General features: G+C 49.5%; 1 protein-coding gene across 1 annotated transcript; it reads left to right on the top strand.

Moving 5' to 3' along the window:
- The first annotated feature begins 5 nt into the window (after positions 1–5).
- Positions 6–13,231, top strand: LOC147045990 (3',5'-cyclic-AMP phosphodiesterase 4B-like). Its single transcript, XM_085930401.1, has 17 exons — positions 6–137; positions 1,605–1,678; positions 2,430–2,677; positions 3,151–3,348; positions 3,419–3,455; positions 3,597–3,667; positions 4,050–4,096; positions 7,896–8,008; positions 10,348–10,441; positions 10,757–10,959; positions 11,049–11,147; positions 11,213–11,377; positions 11,665–11,764; positions 11,852–12,006; positions 12,076–12,198; positions 12,266–12,448; positions 12,545–13,231. Exons 2-17 carry the CDS (start codon positions 1,637–1,639, stop codon positions 12,842–12,844), a joined length of 2,178 nt encoding a protein of 725 aa, XP_085786527.1. The 5' UTR covers positions 6–137; positions 1,605–1,636; the 3' UTR covers positions 12,845–13,231.
- The last annotated feature ends 1,190 nt before the right edge of the window (positions 13,232–14,421 follow it).

Below are 14,421 nucleotides of genomic sequence, written 5' to 3'. Positions count from 1 at the left end.
CGCGGCACGCGAGCGCGAAGCGCGCAAATAAAGCAGGACGACAAATGAGAGCGAGCGTGCGAGCGAGCGAGCAGGCAAACATCGGGACCGCGACTGCGTGAGCACGTTCGATTGCACCGCCGAGTTCAACTCTTTGGGTATGTTGCTCTCCAAATGTCTTTCTCTTTCTGGTGTCCTCTCGCAGTGAACATTTTGGAAATGACATTTGCAAAGTTTTGCAACATTTACTGATGCTGGATTTGATGTACTGTGCTTTTAAGCCCACTTACATCTTTTTGTACAGTAAGCAATATCATTGTAACGATGATGACGTCACTGGCAAGTTTTGAACATCCTGACCATAGTCCTATTTGTAGGAACTGGACGTCATTGACTTTAAATGGCATCGTGATACAAGGTCGTTCCCAGATACGCGATGCATTATGAAAGAAGACTTTTGTGTTTCTGCCTTTGTTATTCATCCTTGTGTCTGTAACTTGGTTTTGGCAATTGCAATTTCCTGACAAGCAATTAGTCGAGAGGAATTTCCAAATGTAAACTGCTATTCAGTAGAGCAGAGACAATTACCGAGGCTGAGCAATCCTAATTTGATTCAGCTTTTGCATTTCCATCATTATCCGCCTCCTTCTCATGCCTGATTTTTCTTATTATGATTCATGCATTATTCACTGACCATCGCAGAAAAGGCTAAAAAAATAAAATAAAAATCTGCGTCATAAAACCTCTTGGGAATCTTATTGTTAACTAAATACCAATAAACATAGTTACCGTTTATTTATTTATAATTAACATGAAGTCAATTATTAAAAGTATTAAAGTGGGGAAAAAAAGTGACACAAGAAAAAATCTTGGTTGCATTGATTTCAATCCCAATGAAAAAAACATCATTCAGTCACATAACAAATTCAATTTGTGAACAGTAAATGTTCCTGTCGAGTCATATGAGAAAGGACCTCCTCACTCATAATGCTTTGATGAAATCTTAAGGACGCGTGCTTAGGGACAATCAAGCGGTTGTTGCCATTATTAGATTGTTTTTATTTACAATTTGAGTATTGATTTAACAAAAGCATGCTTTGCCTCCAGCTCCATTCTCTACTTCATAATCAATGCTAGCAGAATTTAGATTGGGAGCTTTATAAGAGTGACGGAAATACACTCCCCCTGTTCCCCCCCATTAATATTTGAAGTCAGATTTGATTTGGATTTCTTTAGCCTTCCTTGTTATGGCATCATGAAAGCAGGCGCTGTGTGATTATTTTATTTTTTTAAAGTACGCTATCTATTTTTCCGCCATTCGGTGTATGAAATTTGAGCCAAAAAGTGCACATTTGTCCGAGTGCCGGCCGGTCAGGGATAATGCAGATGGATGCGGGGTGAATCGATGGTGGCCCCGCATGGAAATATTGATCCATTTCTGATGTGTCTACCATTTGCTGGGTGTCCAGCTCTGGTTAGTTTCTAACGAACGAGTTAAAGCTTCATTTTCAGGGTCAATTGCCTCAATAGAGTTACTGCGGAAGACCATATTCAAAAAGCGCTTGCACTTGCTAACGTTGAATCTGTTCTGAATGTTTGTCCTTGTCATTGGAAATTGTGTGCAGGTGAACCGGCGGTATTTCCAAAACAGTTCACGATGAAGAAAAGCCGCAGTGTTCAAGGAGTCACTTCGGGAGACGTAAGTATCCATTCTTGCCCGTTGGTGATCTCCATTCACTCAGACTCAAAATGCTTGTCGCGTTCTTTCCTATGGAGGCGGCACCAATGAGCGGGTGTGTCGTTTACTGCTAAAAACAAATGACTGTCCGGTCCCCACGAGCACACGCAGACCTGAAATGAGTGTGTGTGCGTGTGTGTGTGTGCCCATCTGTTGTGTTTCTCGGCGACGGCCCATAATTCCCGACCGACTGTGTCTGGCTCCCCTTCGCCGTTCTTTCCTTTTGTTTTGATTTGCGAAAGCACCTGTTTTGTCGTTTGATTCTAGACTTGTATTTATTTTCTTTCTTTCATCTGTTTTGGTTTGAGACAATCAAATAGCAAAGGTGTCATTCTTCACGTCAATACATGAAAAAGACTTGCATTCCAATTGCAGAGTTCCCGCCAGGGGCTGCCATTTGAAGCAAGAGATCAATCAAGTACTGAAATGATGTCCGGTTGTCGCTATCGCGATCGATAGTCAATCGTGCCGTGCTAGCGGAAAATGTGGATATTTTTGAACACGCCATCTTTCAAGGAAACAAACGCCCAGGCTCCATTTTCACTTTTTGTAATACTACACACCGTGTCTCAAAACGGATGCTGACATTTCCAAGAAGGCCCTGCCGCGTGCAAAGTCAGCAGAAAAGCTCCTTTTACCGTTAGCTGCCGATGATGATGATGATGATGATGATGATGATGATGATGATGATGATGATGTCATTTTCCTCCAGGAGACGACCCATCCTCCCGGGTGGCAAAGTTCCTCGGGGAGCACCCTGGGAGTCGAGGCGTGCAAGGTCCACCGGCGCTTTTCCGGCAACCTGCAGCTGCCTCCGTTGTCATGGCGACAAGCCGACAAGGAGCGAGAACGGAGACGTTCGCTAACCCCGGAGGAAGACCCCGTGATTCCGGCCAGGCCCACGAGTCTAGCGCTCGCTTCCCTCCCCCGGATCGACATCACAGAGGCGGACCCCGACAGGTCAGGAGGCCATTTTCAAAGCGCTTTGACTCAGCTGGCCCGTCTCACCCTAACTGCTATTTTGGAAGGTGGCAAATCTACTGAGCAGTCGCTGGCGAACTGTCAGCGCTTGTAAGAGTCCCGACTGATCCATTTAGTAATTATGAAGTTATCTTTTTTTTTGTAGGACAGCCTCGTCATTTGGGTGAAGTAGCCAGATAATCTGCAAGGGTTTAACGTAGATGGAAAAGAGACGGGCGGGCAGGTAGCCAGATAAATCCCTTCGCCGGCGACCGACTGGCCCGGCCCAGCCAGCCAGATGTGCTTTAACTGGCGGGCTGGGCCGGGCCGGGCCGTGCGTTATTCCGCCGTGCGCTCATAGACAGAAAGAAGCTCCGGCGTCGTTTATGACTTATGCACGCGCAGGAGTCCAGTGTGGCATGTTTCTCTGCAGTGTTTCTCTTCCAATCTCCTCTTGATGTTCTGGTCTTCAGTTCGGAGGGAGAGAACGGCGGCCCGTCGTCGTGCCGCAGTCCCTCGGAACCGCAGGCGTCCCCGGGTTCGGGTCTAGTCGTGCATTCCAACCCGGCGAGCCACGGCCAGCGTCGAGAGTCTTTCCTGTACCGCTCCGACAGTGACTACGAATTGTCCCCCAAGTCTCTTTCTCGAAACTCGTCCATCGTTGGAGAGCTGTGAGTACTTTGCTATCCGTGGCCGCCCCTCGCTCCACGCCTTTTTGATGACTCTGGTGTTGCATTTCAGGCACGGGGAGGACTTGATCGTGACTCCCTTTGCCCAGGTAAGTCAATATGAGTCCCAAGTGACTTTTCTGCCACCTAGTGGCCACCAGTTATCTTTCACCTGAAATACACGTGATTCTATCATTCTCTCATCGTTTTGATTGCAATCCGCCTCTCGTTGACCTGAATTGTTTTTCCAGGTTCTGGCAAGCCTTCGCACCGTCAGGAATAACTTCAGCACATTGACAAACGTGCAACGTGCATCCAATAAGTAAGTCAAGCCGCCTCGGCTCGGCTCTAAGCCAAGTCCGGTCTGTTTTCCCAGTTTCCCCTCTTTGGCACACTTAATTCAAATGGTCGCTCTCAAGCTGGTGAGGGGATGGATCATGCGAATCAGGTGCACAGGACCGGACCTGCCTAGCGCTGCTCTAACATTCCACCGGAGGGCGCCACTCTACTAAAAGTTGATTTCAAATTGCTCTGGCAGTCTTTATTTGTCAACAAACAGTGTCAAAACATTGTTTTGTGCTCATGTTGACCATAGTGCCTTGCTTGTAGGCTGGAAGGAGGATTGACCTCCTTTTACAAAACACTTGTCAATATGAATTCAGTATCTTACATTTTTCCATTTTTGTGTCGCTGTGCAATTACAGGAGGTCTCCTGCGGCCAACCAGCCTCCTCCAAAACTCAGTTTGGCAGGTAAGCTCATTTAGTGACCTTGTCAGAATGATGCATGGAGTGACTTAATGACCCAAAGACGGAGGTATGACTGTGAGTGCGGGTGCTTGTTTTTGGGGTCGCGAAAGAATATTCCCCGTTCCAGAATCAGAAAGTACAGATGAGAGCAGGGGAGGAGCTACGGCCATTGTTTCCTGCCGCACTGGTACTTCCAGTTCGATTGACGTCAGCAACGCCATCAAAGATCTCAAGCATCTCAACTTCCCATCATTGCACCGATTGGGGAAAACACAAACAAGTGTTGTCACAAGCTCAACTTTGGCTTTGCTTGTGCATACAATGATGATCTGTTAAGATGAGGAAGAAAGGCAAAGACGTCACACTTTTGAATGTCATCTTTTCTGTCATCAGATACTTCTGAGACAACAAAGAATTCATTTTCTCACCTCCCCGAACAGAAAAGGAGACCAGATTTTGACCCTCATAGTGAGAAATCTTAAATGCCAACTTGCCCGATAGAATCAAGTGGGCATTTGAATCCCATTTGATACGGGCCGATTGAAAAGAGCCAAAAAGCACGTTGCCTCAGTCACGAGCTGTGAAAAAGTGGAAAAGACCAGCAGGGGCCATGCTGCCGGACGCGCTCGTGTGTTTTGGCCGCACACCATCTGACTCTGTCTCGTGAGTCCAGCGGTCCCACAAAAGCCTCGCTCTTCCCCGACTCATTCCGATTAGCTTCGATGAGTGGCAACGCACGTGCTTGACCGTCGCTTATGATAAATCCGGAACGGTCATCAGGAACATCAACCGCTCGTGTCAACTCTTAGTCATTTGTTTTGAATGTTTTAGCTCTGTCTAGTCATGTATATTTGACTCCTTTTAAGTGGATGGCTCACATATGATTAGTCCGCTCACTCGCTCCGGTTCAGTCTAGGCCCGGTAACTCGAATCCGCAACGAGAATCCGTTTCAGGTTTTCCAGGCTCGCGGCCAAAGGAGAGGATCCTGAGAGCTGGAAGCTGCAGCTCGTTTAAGTATTTGAATTATGTCATTGACGTCAGCAGACTCGTAAACCTCGTTGCGGCCCATCCCTCCGGCCGTCCCTTGCCAACAAAGCTGCATGGCGCATTGTTTGAGGAGCGTCAAGTGAGTGTGCCTGCGTGTGTGCGTATGTTTGTGTAACAACTCTAGTTTTGATAGGTTATGTAAACTACCTCATCAAAATTCCGCCGCGTTAGTAAGAGAAGCGGTTTCGGTGTTGAACGCAGATGTGCTCTCGATTTGTTTTGATTCACTTACACACAAAACGATTCGGAACCAGTCCCCCCCCCCCCCCCAAAAGACAAAACAAAGACAATAAGATATACCAGTATACGTCTGACAATTGCACCGGCTCCTCAGCAGGATGTTGACTTAATTACTGGGGGGTCAAAACAAAAACTTTTTACGAGGAAACTGAGCGATGTCACGTTTCAATTCAAAGAATAAGCCAGCGAAGATGGCAACCATGATGTTGTCGCAGCCAAAAAAGAAATCTGATTTCATCCTGGAACGAATGATTTCCCTTTCCGTTATTCCCAATAGGAATACCATCTTGGGAAATGGAATCAAACAGCAGTTTGATGAGGGCCACGTAAGGAATCAAGCGGTCTTGTCTCCAATTTCAAACTATTTATGTCGCAATCTTTTTCACTGCCGACATTTTAACAGCTCGAAATAGTCTTACGCCCCCTCCCTCCCCAAAAAAATCTGACGTACATCGGTTACGATAAGATGACCGAGTGGTCAGTCATTTGCAATGAACAGAACATTGTTGCACATTTTCATTGCTGTCTCTTTCTCACGATGAGGTCACGGTAAAGAATGTTTGCTTGCGCACATAATAGCTTGAAGCTAGCTGTTGACTCAAGCCTAAGTGGACGTATTATTTCCTGATAAACACGCATAAACTCAGCATTAGTCACGACATCAACGTCAGAGTTGTAGAGGAAACATTTTTCTTCCGACGTCTAATTCTGCCGCAGTGCTTTTTCTATTCCCTTCTATACGAGTTGTGCTTCTCCTGTTGCCGCTGGCCCAAACAAGGTGGCAGAAGCGTGCACGCGCTTCAGTCAGACGGCCAAGGAAACGTCTTTGGCTTGCGTGAGCACAGAGACGGGCAGTGTGAGCCGGATGAGAGCGGAAGGTGTCTTGGCCACCAATGAATTTTTGGGGCGGGCTTTTTAGCCCAGCCGGTGTTGTCGGCGCTCACAGAGGCCGGTTTGTGGACCTATAGGCCAGAGTGCCGAGCCAGACAGCGTGTCTGGACACTGAGGCCTGTTGTCCTCATAGCAGCCGCCTGCCCGCCGCATATGGCTGAGGCATTAGGATACGGCACATGGAGAGAGAGAGAGAAAAAAAAAGAAGACGTCCATTGAAAAACAGGCTGGAAAAGTACCACGCTCTCCATCCGGGGCCCGAGCGTGCGTCATTGCGCTTTTGACGCCGGAGCCGATCGAGTTTTCAAATAAGTCCAAGCCAGAACCCGTCGGATTCTGCTCGAAATGCGACAAAGAAACGCAGATTACGTCGCTATGGCCGGAACTGACCAAAATCCAAATACGTGCCATACGGCTCCGAGTTCAAAGTACATCTGTAAACGTTTTGGAGTCATATCGCCAATAAATATTTGTCTCATTCTAAAAACGAGCCAACGACGGTATTTGCAGCATAGGTGAGCGCCTTTTTGATTTTTGCCCAGAACTGCCTCGTTCTGTCTCGCTTGACCGAAAGGAACTGGAGCAGGATGTGGTTGCACCTTCTTGGCAGCAGAGAGAGACCGAGACCGAGACCTCCGCTCGTGGACCGAGTCCAAGTTTCGACAGCTAACCGCGTTTTTGCATTGAAGGCTTTGAGCTCCGTTTTTCACTGGGATACCTCGCTAGTTTCTATCCAAGGGTAACTTTGGAGTCGGGGCAAATATTTCGAAGGTGAGCGTATCTGCCGACGGGCGCTTTGAAGCTGGATCTTGACGTAAAACGGGGAGCAGCGTGCTGGCTGTCTTGTTGTGCTAAGCAGAGCAGAGCAGATGGGCTAAATGGATTCCATGTGTGACGCCTGCTTATGAGGTCAAGGAAAAGGAAGGTGGGGAGATCCAGATGTGTGCAGGCACAAATTTGTTGAATCAACAAACGCTCCATACGACGTGCGTAGACAAGACGCGTTTGAATTTGCACTTTGAAGTCATAAGTCTGAATTTCCTTTCTTTTGTTTTTTTTCTTGACATGCACCTGAATTGTCCTTCACCTGGTCTGAATTCTGCAAGTTCAAATAGGAAGTACTTTGGCTTTTTGGCACCTGGCTCAAGTCCTGCTTTGGCCTCTTTCCAATGTTTGCTGTTCGATGCCTCATCTCTCGTCAGAAATGTGGATAAGCAGACGTTACTTTGAACAGAAATGACTCAACCCCGATCCGGTCACAATGAATGTCGGCTCGGGGACAATGCGCCAACTGCAGGAGGCGGCAGCACGCGGCTGACTTTGTCCAATGGCTCCATGAGCTGCCAAGGGGGAGGGGGGAGCAGACTGAGAGGTGGGGAGGGGGGGGTCTGCAAAGGCGCCAAGAGAAAGGGGCTACTGAGAGACAAACTGTAGTAACTCAGTTTGTCTGAGAGTTGAACTTTGTGAGGCGGTGCAACAAGATGAAGGAGTTGTGCGCGTGCAACTCCACGTCTTCGCTCGCCGCCGAAGCTCCCGGCTGTTCGGCCGGCATGCTGCCGGGGACCCGCGACATGGATTTGGATCCTTTGGACCCTGACTACGTGTCCGTGTGTCTGTTGGCAGATGAGTCTTACCAGAAACTGGCCATGGAGACCATGGATGAATTAGATTGGTGTCTGGACCAATTGGAGACCATCCAGACCTACCGCTCCGTCAGTGACATGGCATCCAACAAGGTATGACTTTTTAACCTTTATCATATGTTAAGGAATGTGCAGAACAAACCGTAGCCAGTTGCTATGCTAACGCCAAAGTCAAGCTCTCAGGTGTATCCGGGACCACACAGCCCGTTGACCGCTAGCTTGGTCTGGATGACCTCAGCCTCCTCCACGGCCGTCCCCCCGCTATGATTAGCCTGGCCGCTGCGGCCGCCGCTGCCGGCCTTGGGCAAACACAACCATCTGAATGCAGTTAAAGGAGTTTAGCCTTCTGCGGGCGGGCTGACGTGCGAGCGAGCCCCTGGGCTGGTCGGAAACTTGAATTCACGTGTGGTCACTTGCTCTTTGAAGTGCTGGCGTCCTCAGAGAGGGGAGAGGGGTGGGGGGGATGATTGAAACACAAGTAGTGGAGGGTCTGGAAGAAATGGCCATTCAATTATAGCCTTCCGTAAAAGTGCGGCCAGCACATCAGGCAGTGTCTCGTTCATTTTTGTCTCCAGACCAGATTTTCTTTTGATTGCTCAGCGTTTACCAAGAAACGCCTGTGTTGACACTCCAAACAGACGTAAATGAGCCACAAGTCATTCTGGGCTTTGCCAGATTGCGTGTTCGTCCTTGTTTTGCAAGAGGCCTGCAATAATCTTCCTGCTGTTCGAGTGAAGGAAGGCCAAGGCATGCCATGCCGTAAGACTTGTCACAAAAGAGTGCTCGACACGCACGCTCCACCGTGCCTGGAATTATCCGCGGACCAGGTTTCATACCTGAAACCCGCGGCCGGCCGGCATTTTTCTCCAAACGCTATAAGTCATCTGTAAAGTAAAAGAGGAAGGAAAGAGGTGGAGACACATTTTACCCCGAGGTGGTGGGCGGAGCCATCCAGCCGGCTCTTGTGAGACTGAAGGCCGGCCACTCACTTCACACTTAAGTCATTCCACTGTGAGAGCTTCACTTGTGCCTTTATGGAGTGATCCCTCCCTGGAGTACACTCAACGATATTTCATGTCGTCCTTGGACTTGTGTCACGTGACAATGGGACTATGTTTTTGTGAAAAAGAGAGGACAAACGCTCAGATGCTAACTAGTTGGAATAAGGTAAGTTGTGGTGCTCCGAGATGGATGGATGGATGGATGACTGGATGGATGGATGGACTTGAGCTTAGGTGACAAAAGTGATCACCACCAAATGTAATTCTTCTTTTGAACGTGTGTTGTTGAGGTCAAAGGTCATTTGTAGTACAATTAAGCCAGTCTTGTTTCATGGTTGTTGTTAGTGGATGATGATGGTGGCTTAATGTCATTTTAGTCTGCCTGCCCTTCCTTCATTGACATGGAGCGTGATCTATTCAATTCATCGCATTTGCATCATTTCCTAAATGTGACCTAAATTCCCCACCTAAGCTGAAGCGTAAAGCGAGACTCCGCTTTAATGATCGACTTAAGCCAGGCCGGCGTGGATACGAATGAATAGAAGCTGGCGCTTTGAACCGAGTATGCGTTTGGATCAGTTCTGCATGACTGAGAAGAGGAAAGATGGGAGGCGAGCAGCCCGGGTGGCGGCCGGGAGCGGCGACGGGCTTGCGCGTGACGACTCGCAATATTAGCCGTGACGAGAGAAAGGGCGAGAAATATTGCCAGGGGGATTCCCCCAACTTCCCTTTTTTTTTTAAAAGACTGGCTGAGCAAAGCAAGATGGGAAGATGCAGCAGTCTTTTCACCTCAGGGGACTCCTCGCTCTCTTTCACTCTCTCTCTCTCTCTCTCTCTCTCCGTCTCGCTCTCTGTCTCGCCTTCCTTTCCTTTTTGCATCGCTCAATGTGGGAACAGGAAAGCTGGATTTCCCCCTCCTATGTGACAGGATTCCATCTGGATGGCGAGAGGCGCTCAGCAGGGAGGTCGGATGTAGCGAGAACGACAAGACAAAAGGAAATCTATTGAGCTCGTGCCGAGGGGGGGGGATTCCATCACATGCGCCGATTCCGTGACGAAGATGCGGATCTGTAACGCAGGCAGCCCCCCTTCTATTGGGGTCGGCGACGGTTTTGGACACGTGAGCAAAGCGCTCGCGTCTGGAGGTCTCGGGTTGCGGGTTTGAGCTCAGTCGCTCACGAGGCTTCTCTCGGGGCTCGGTACAGCTCAGCACCATGCCTGAGGCCAACTACATGTTCTCCGTGTCTTGGGGCTACATCAAGGTGTGTCCCATTTGGTCACTGAAGCCTACAAAATGAACGTCTTCTGAAATCCATGTGTGCAAAGTGTATTTGAAATTCAATTTGGATTTTATTTAGGACTGTGTCAACTGTGAAGAGTAATGTAGCGTGGTCCTCATGAGACTTTGTTTTCCATTTTGTCTTCGACTAGTTCAAAAGGATGCTGAACCGGGAGCTGAGTCACCTGTCTGAGATGAGTCGCTCAGGGAACCAAGTGTCAGAATACATCTCCAACACCTTCCTAGGTGAGCTTCGATCCGACACATACGCACGCTGCTCCTCTGAGACTTTCGAGTATTCCCGGTCGAGGCAAAGGACGGAAAACAGTTGACGGGAGGAAAAAAAAACAAAAAACGAGAGAAACCGGAGCTCATAGAAGGATGCAGGATTTGGTGTCATCTGCATTGCAGCTGGCACCTGTTTCCCCTCCCACGCTCCCGTACTTTGCCGCTGGCTTGTTTTGAGCCTCCCGTCTTTCTGCAGTCGCTCGTGCTCGGTTCACGCGAGGACGATTTCAGACGTTCGATGATTAACGCGGACGTTTGTTTGAACCCGCGCAGACAAACAGAATGAGCTGGAGCTTCCGTGTCCCGTTCCCAAGTCGAGGGAAAGGAAGCGGCGGCAAGGCCAGCAGCAGCAGCAAGGCGGGATGATGACTCACATCGGCGGGGTCAGGAAGGTCAGCTACACGCCGGGCGTCTCTGGAGGCACCGCCGCCAATCGCTTTGGGGTCAAGACGGATCAGGAGGAACTGCTGTCTAAGGTGATGAGATGTTCATCTAGGAAGCAAAAAGGGTTATCTCTTGGACTCAATGGCTTACAGTCCTTCCTGTGTGTGTGGAATGAATTCAGGACCTGGAAGGCATCAATAAATGGGGTCTGAATATCTTCCGGGTGGCAGAGCACTCCCACGACCGACCCCTCACTTGCATCATGTACGCCATCTTTCAGGTCCGTATCCAAGTGCCCAACCCGAGCTTTCTTCACCGACTAAACGTTTGCTCTGTATCACGCAGGAGCGGGACCTGATGAGGACCTTCAAGATTCCGACGGACACGTTTGTGACGTTCATGCTCACCCTGGAGAGCCACTACCACTCTGACGTGGCTTACCACAACAACCTGCACGCCGCCGACGTGGCGCAGTCCACTCACATCTTGCTGTCCACGCCAGCGCTAGACGTAAGTCCCGTCATTTGGAAGCAGCTTCAATTGGAAATTACAAATGCGAAGGCCTTCTATCAGTAATGCACCGACGTTGGGAGGTGGTTGGCTTTGAAATGCGGCCAACCGACGCGCTGACATTTTTTCCCCGCATGCCTTGTGTAGTCGTTTTACGAGCATTGACGTCAAGCCGGATGAAATCGCATAGCAGATGGCAACGAGGAGGGAAAGGCGTGACGAGCCTGCTCGCCCAGTTGGCTTAATAAGCCTCATTTGTTTTGATTTTCCTCTCCCATCCACGCCAGGCCGTCTTCACCGATCTGGAGATCCTGGCGGCTATTTTTGCAGCCGCCATTCATGACGTGGACCACCCGGGCGTGTCCAACCAGTTCCTAATCAACACCAGTAAGTGTTGGAGCCGTGCAGGGATCAGCGTAGGTGTCGGGGCGGGATTGGACGGTCGCTATAGTTACCCCTTTCGTCTCCCCGCAGATTCCGAACTGGCTCTGATGTACAACGACGAGTCGGTGCTGGAGAACCACCACCTGGCCGTGGGCTTCAAACTGCTGCAGCAAGACAACTGCGACATTTTCCAAAACCTCGGCAAGAAGCAGAGGCAGACGCTCCGGAGGATGGTCATAGACATGGTGAGCAAGCCAACAAGTAAAGCCGGGCCAGACCACGTCCTTGCCTCCTGACGCCCGCTTCCTCTCCAGGTTTTGGCCACGGACATGTCCAAACATATGAGCCTGCTGGCAGACCTAAAGACCATGGTGGAGACCAAGAAAGTGACCAGCTCGGGAGTGCTTCTGCTGGACAACTACACGGACAGGATGCAGGTAACCAGCTCGCACTTGGAACAAAAGTCGAAAATCCGGAGCCTCAACCTTGGGCCGTTTGCCGCAGGTTCTTCGTAACATGGTCCACTGCGCCGATCTGAGCAATCCCACCAAGCCTCTGGATCTGTACCGCCAGTGGACCGACAGGATCATGGACGAGTTCTTCCACCAGGGAGACCGAGAGAGGGAGCGGGGGATGGAGATCAGCCCCATGTGTGACAAGCACACGGCGTCCGTGGAGAGAACGCAGGTGGGCCGCTTGTGGAATTTCCACTTGGGGGCGGGGCTTGCCATTTCTAATGCAATTCTGTTTGATCAGAAATAATAATTCCTCCCTCCCTTCCAGGTGGGCTTCATCGACTACATCGTGCATCCTCTGTGGGAGACGTGGGCCGACCTGGTCCACCCGGATGCCCAGGACATCTTGGATATGCTGGAGGACAATCGGAACTGGTACCAGAGCATGATCCCCCAGAGTCCCTCCCCTCCCTTCTACTCCGGCGACAGTGGCCGGCACGGGGAGACGGAGGACCTCCCGCTTACCAGCAAATTTCACTATGAGCTGATGCCGGACGAGAGGGAAGAACGCGAGAACGCGCCGACGACGCTCCCGGCGCCGCACGACGTCTCTCCGGCCGAGACTTAGCCGCTCCGGAGCGAGCGGGCGCTAGCTCGGAAGATTGCGACACCTCTCGGAGATTGTGTTGAATTGCAGTTGAGCAATCCTGCAACGGCGGCTCTTTGGAGCTTCCCGAGAACGAGCGGCTGACGACCGCGGCGGTTTGCTTTTGAATGCGGCCGGCCCGCTCGCAAACACGCCTGCTGCTGTCCCAAAGAAAAGCCAAGTGCACAGTATTCCTTGTCGGAGAGGTGGGAACATCCCCAACCTGCGCTTCGGGACGTTTGTTGAATTCATTTGCAAACAGAAAATTTGTCTTTGGACAGACTGTCGGTCAGCACGCTACGGGTTTTTATTTGTCCCTCCCTCTTTCTCCAGTGTCTTGAAAATGATTGTGTGCTTTTTTTTTTTTTTTTAACAACCATGTCCTTTTGTATTTGTTTTCTAATTTATTGAACACATTCATATAGCTGTGATAGCCTTTTGTACAGAGTAGACAGTGTTTTGTCTCACACAGTCTTCCTAAAGTTGTGGCTGGCAATAGCGTTAAGCTCTTCCTTACCGAGCGGCACCAAGTCCAGTGCTCGCATCTCCAGATCAAAGATCACTTTGACCTCCCAGCACATTTTTTTGCACTTTGTGGCCCAAAGTGAGGACACCAATGGTTAATACGTCAAACCAAAATTTGTGCACGTGCGTGTGTGTGTGTTTTCCTCGAATCCAAAGATGTCATTTTGATGGTATCGTCGCTATCTCGTAGAAGTGTTTGCCTCCGTGTGAAGTTGAAGTTTGTTTCAAGCTACGCTATGAACGTCAGCTTTGAAAATGTGAGCAACCCTTCCGATCCCGGCGAACCCTAACCCCGTGATTCGTTCCAAACGGTAAACGACCGTAGACACGCGTACACGAGCGACTTAATAATGGTATCTTGTCGTTTTGATTGTGGCACTTTGCCGACGGTTCTGCAGCTGGTTGCTGATCTGTCAAAATGACCTTCCAGGTACCGCGTGCTGGCTTTTTGTGTGTGTAAAATGATCAGAGAATTGCACAGACTCTGGTTGCACCCAGCCATGTCGTGCTGTTTTTTTTCATTTATTCTCATTTCCTTGTACAGTTTTATTGTTGTGTTATTTATATGCACACACACGTCAAATCAGTTTGAGCAAAACCGGTCCGGTCGGCTCCGTGCTCGGCTCTTTTGTTGTCAGACCTTGACGTGACGTAATGCGGTTCCAATTTGAACTTTCTGAAAAGTACTGTACTTTTGGATCCACCTCGCTTGGGGTGCAGATTTATTTTTCACTTTAACGCAGGTTATTCAAGTTCTCCATCAACGCGTACGGTGACGGGTCATTGTACGATATCGGTTGAAATGTACCGCCAAATTGATTTATTTTTTTTCACTAGTTATGGTAATGTGCTATATGTTGTGCTCAACAAATGTTTTCTATCCGATGATTAAAACAGGCGTTAATGACAATATTTTCCTCACTCTGGAGTCTTTTTGGGTGGCTACGATAAGCGACACGGGTGGGTGTCAATCTTAAGTGGAGAAGTCTCTTCCGAATTCAGTCCCCAGGGGCCACAGACTCGACGCAATGTAA

The sequence above is a fragment of the Syngnathus leptorhynchus genome, chromosome 14 (assembly GCF_054491065.1).
Source record: "Syngnathus leptorhynchus isolate UIUO chromosome 14, UIUO_Slep, whole genome shotgun sequence".
In the NCBI taxonomy this organism is placed as follows: domain Eukaryota; kingdom Metazoa; phylum Chordata; class Actinopteri; order Syngnathiformes; family Syngnathidae; genus Syngnathus; species Syngnathus leptorhynchus.
Note: the sequence above shows the minus strand (reverse complement) of the source record. Positions and strands in the feature narration are given on the sequence as shown.

Bases quoted from the DNA above. Each gene is read 5' to 3' on its own strand.
- LOC147045990 (XM_085930401.1), top strand. From the start codon at position 1,637: ATGAAGAAAAGCCGCAGTGTTCAAGGAGTCACTTCGGGAGAC. The intron at 10,960-11,048 runs GTGATGAGATGT...GAATGAATTCAG, and splicing joins AGGAGGAACTGCTGTCTAAG to GACCTGGAAGGCATCAATAA. The intron at 11,148-11,212 runs GTCCGTATCCAA...TGTATCACGCAG, and splicing joins TCATGTACGCCATCTTTCAG to GAGCGGGACCTGATGAGGAC.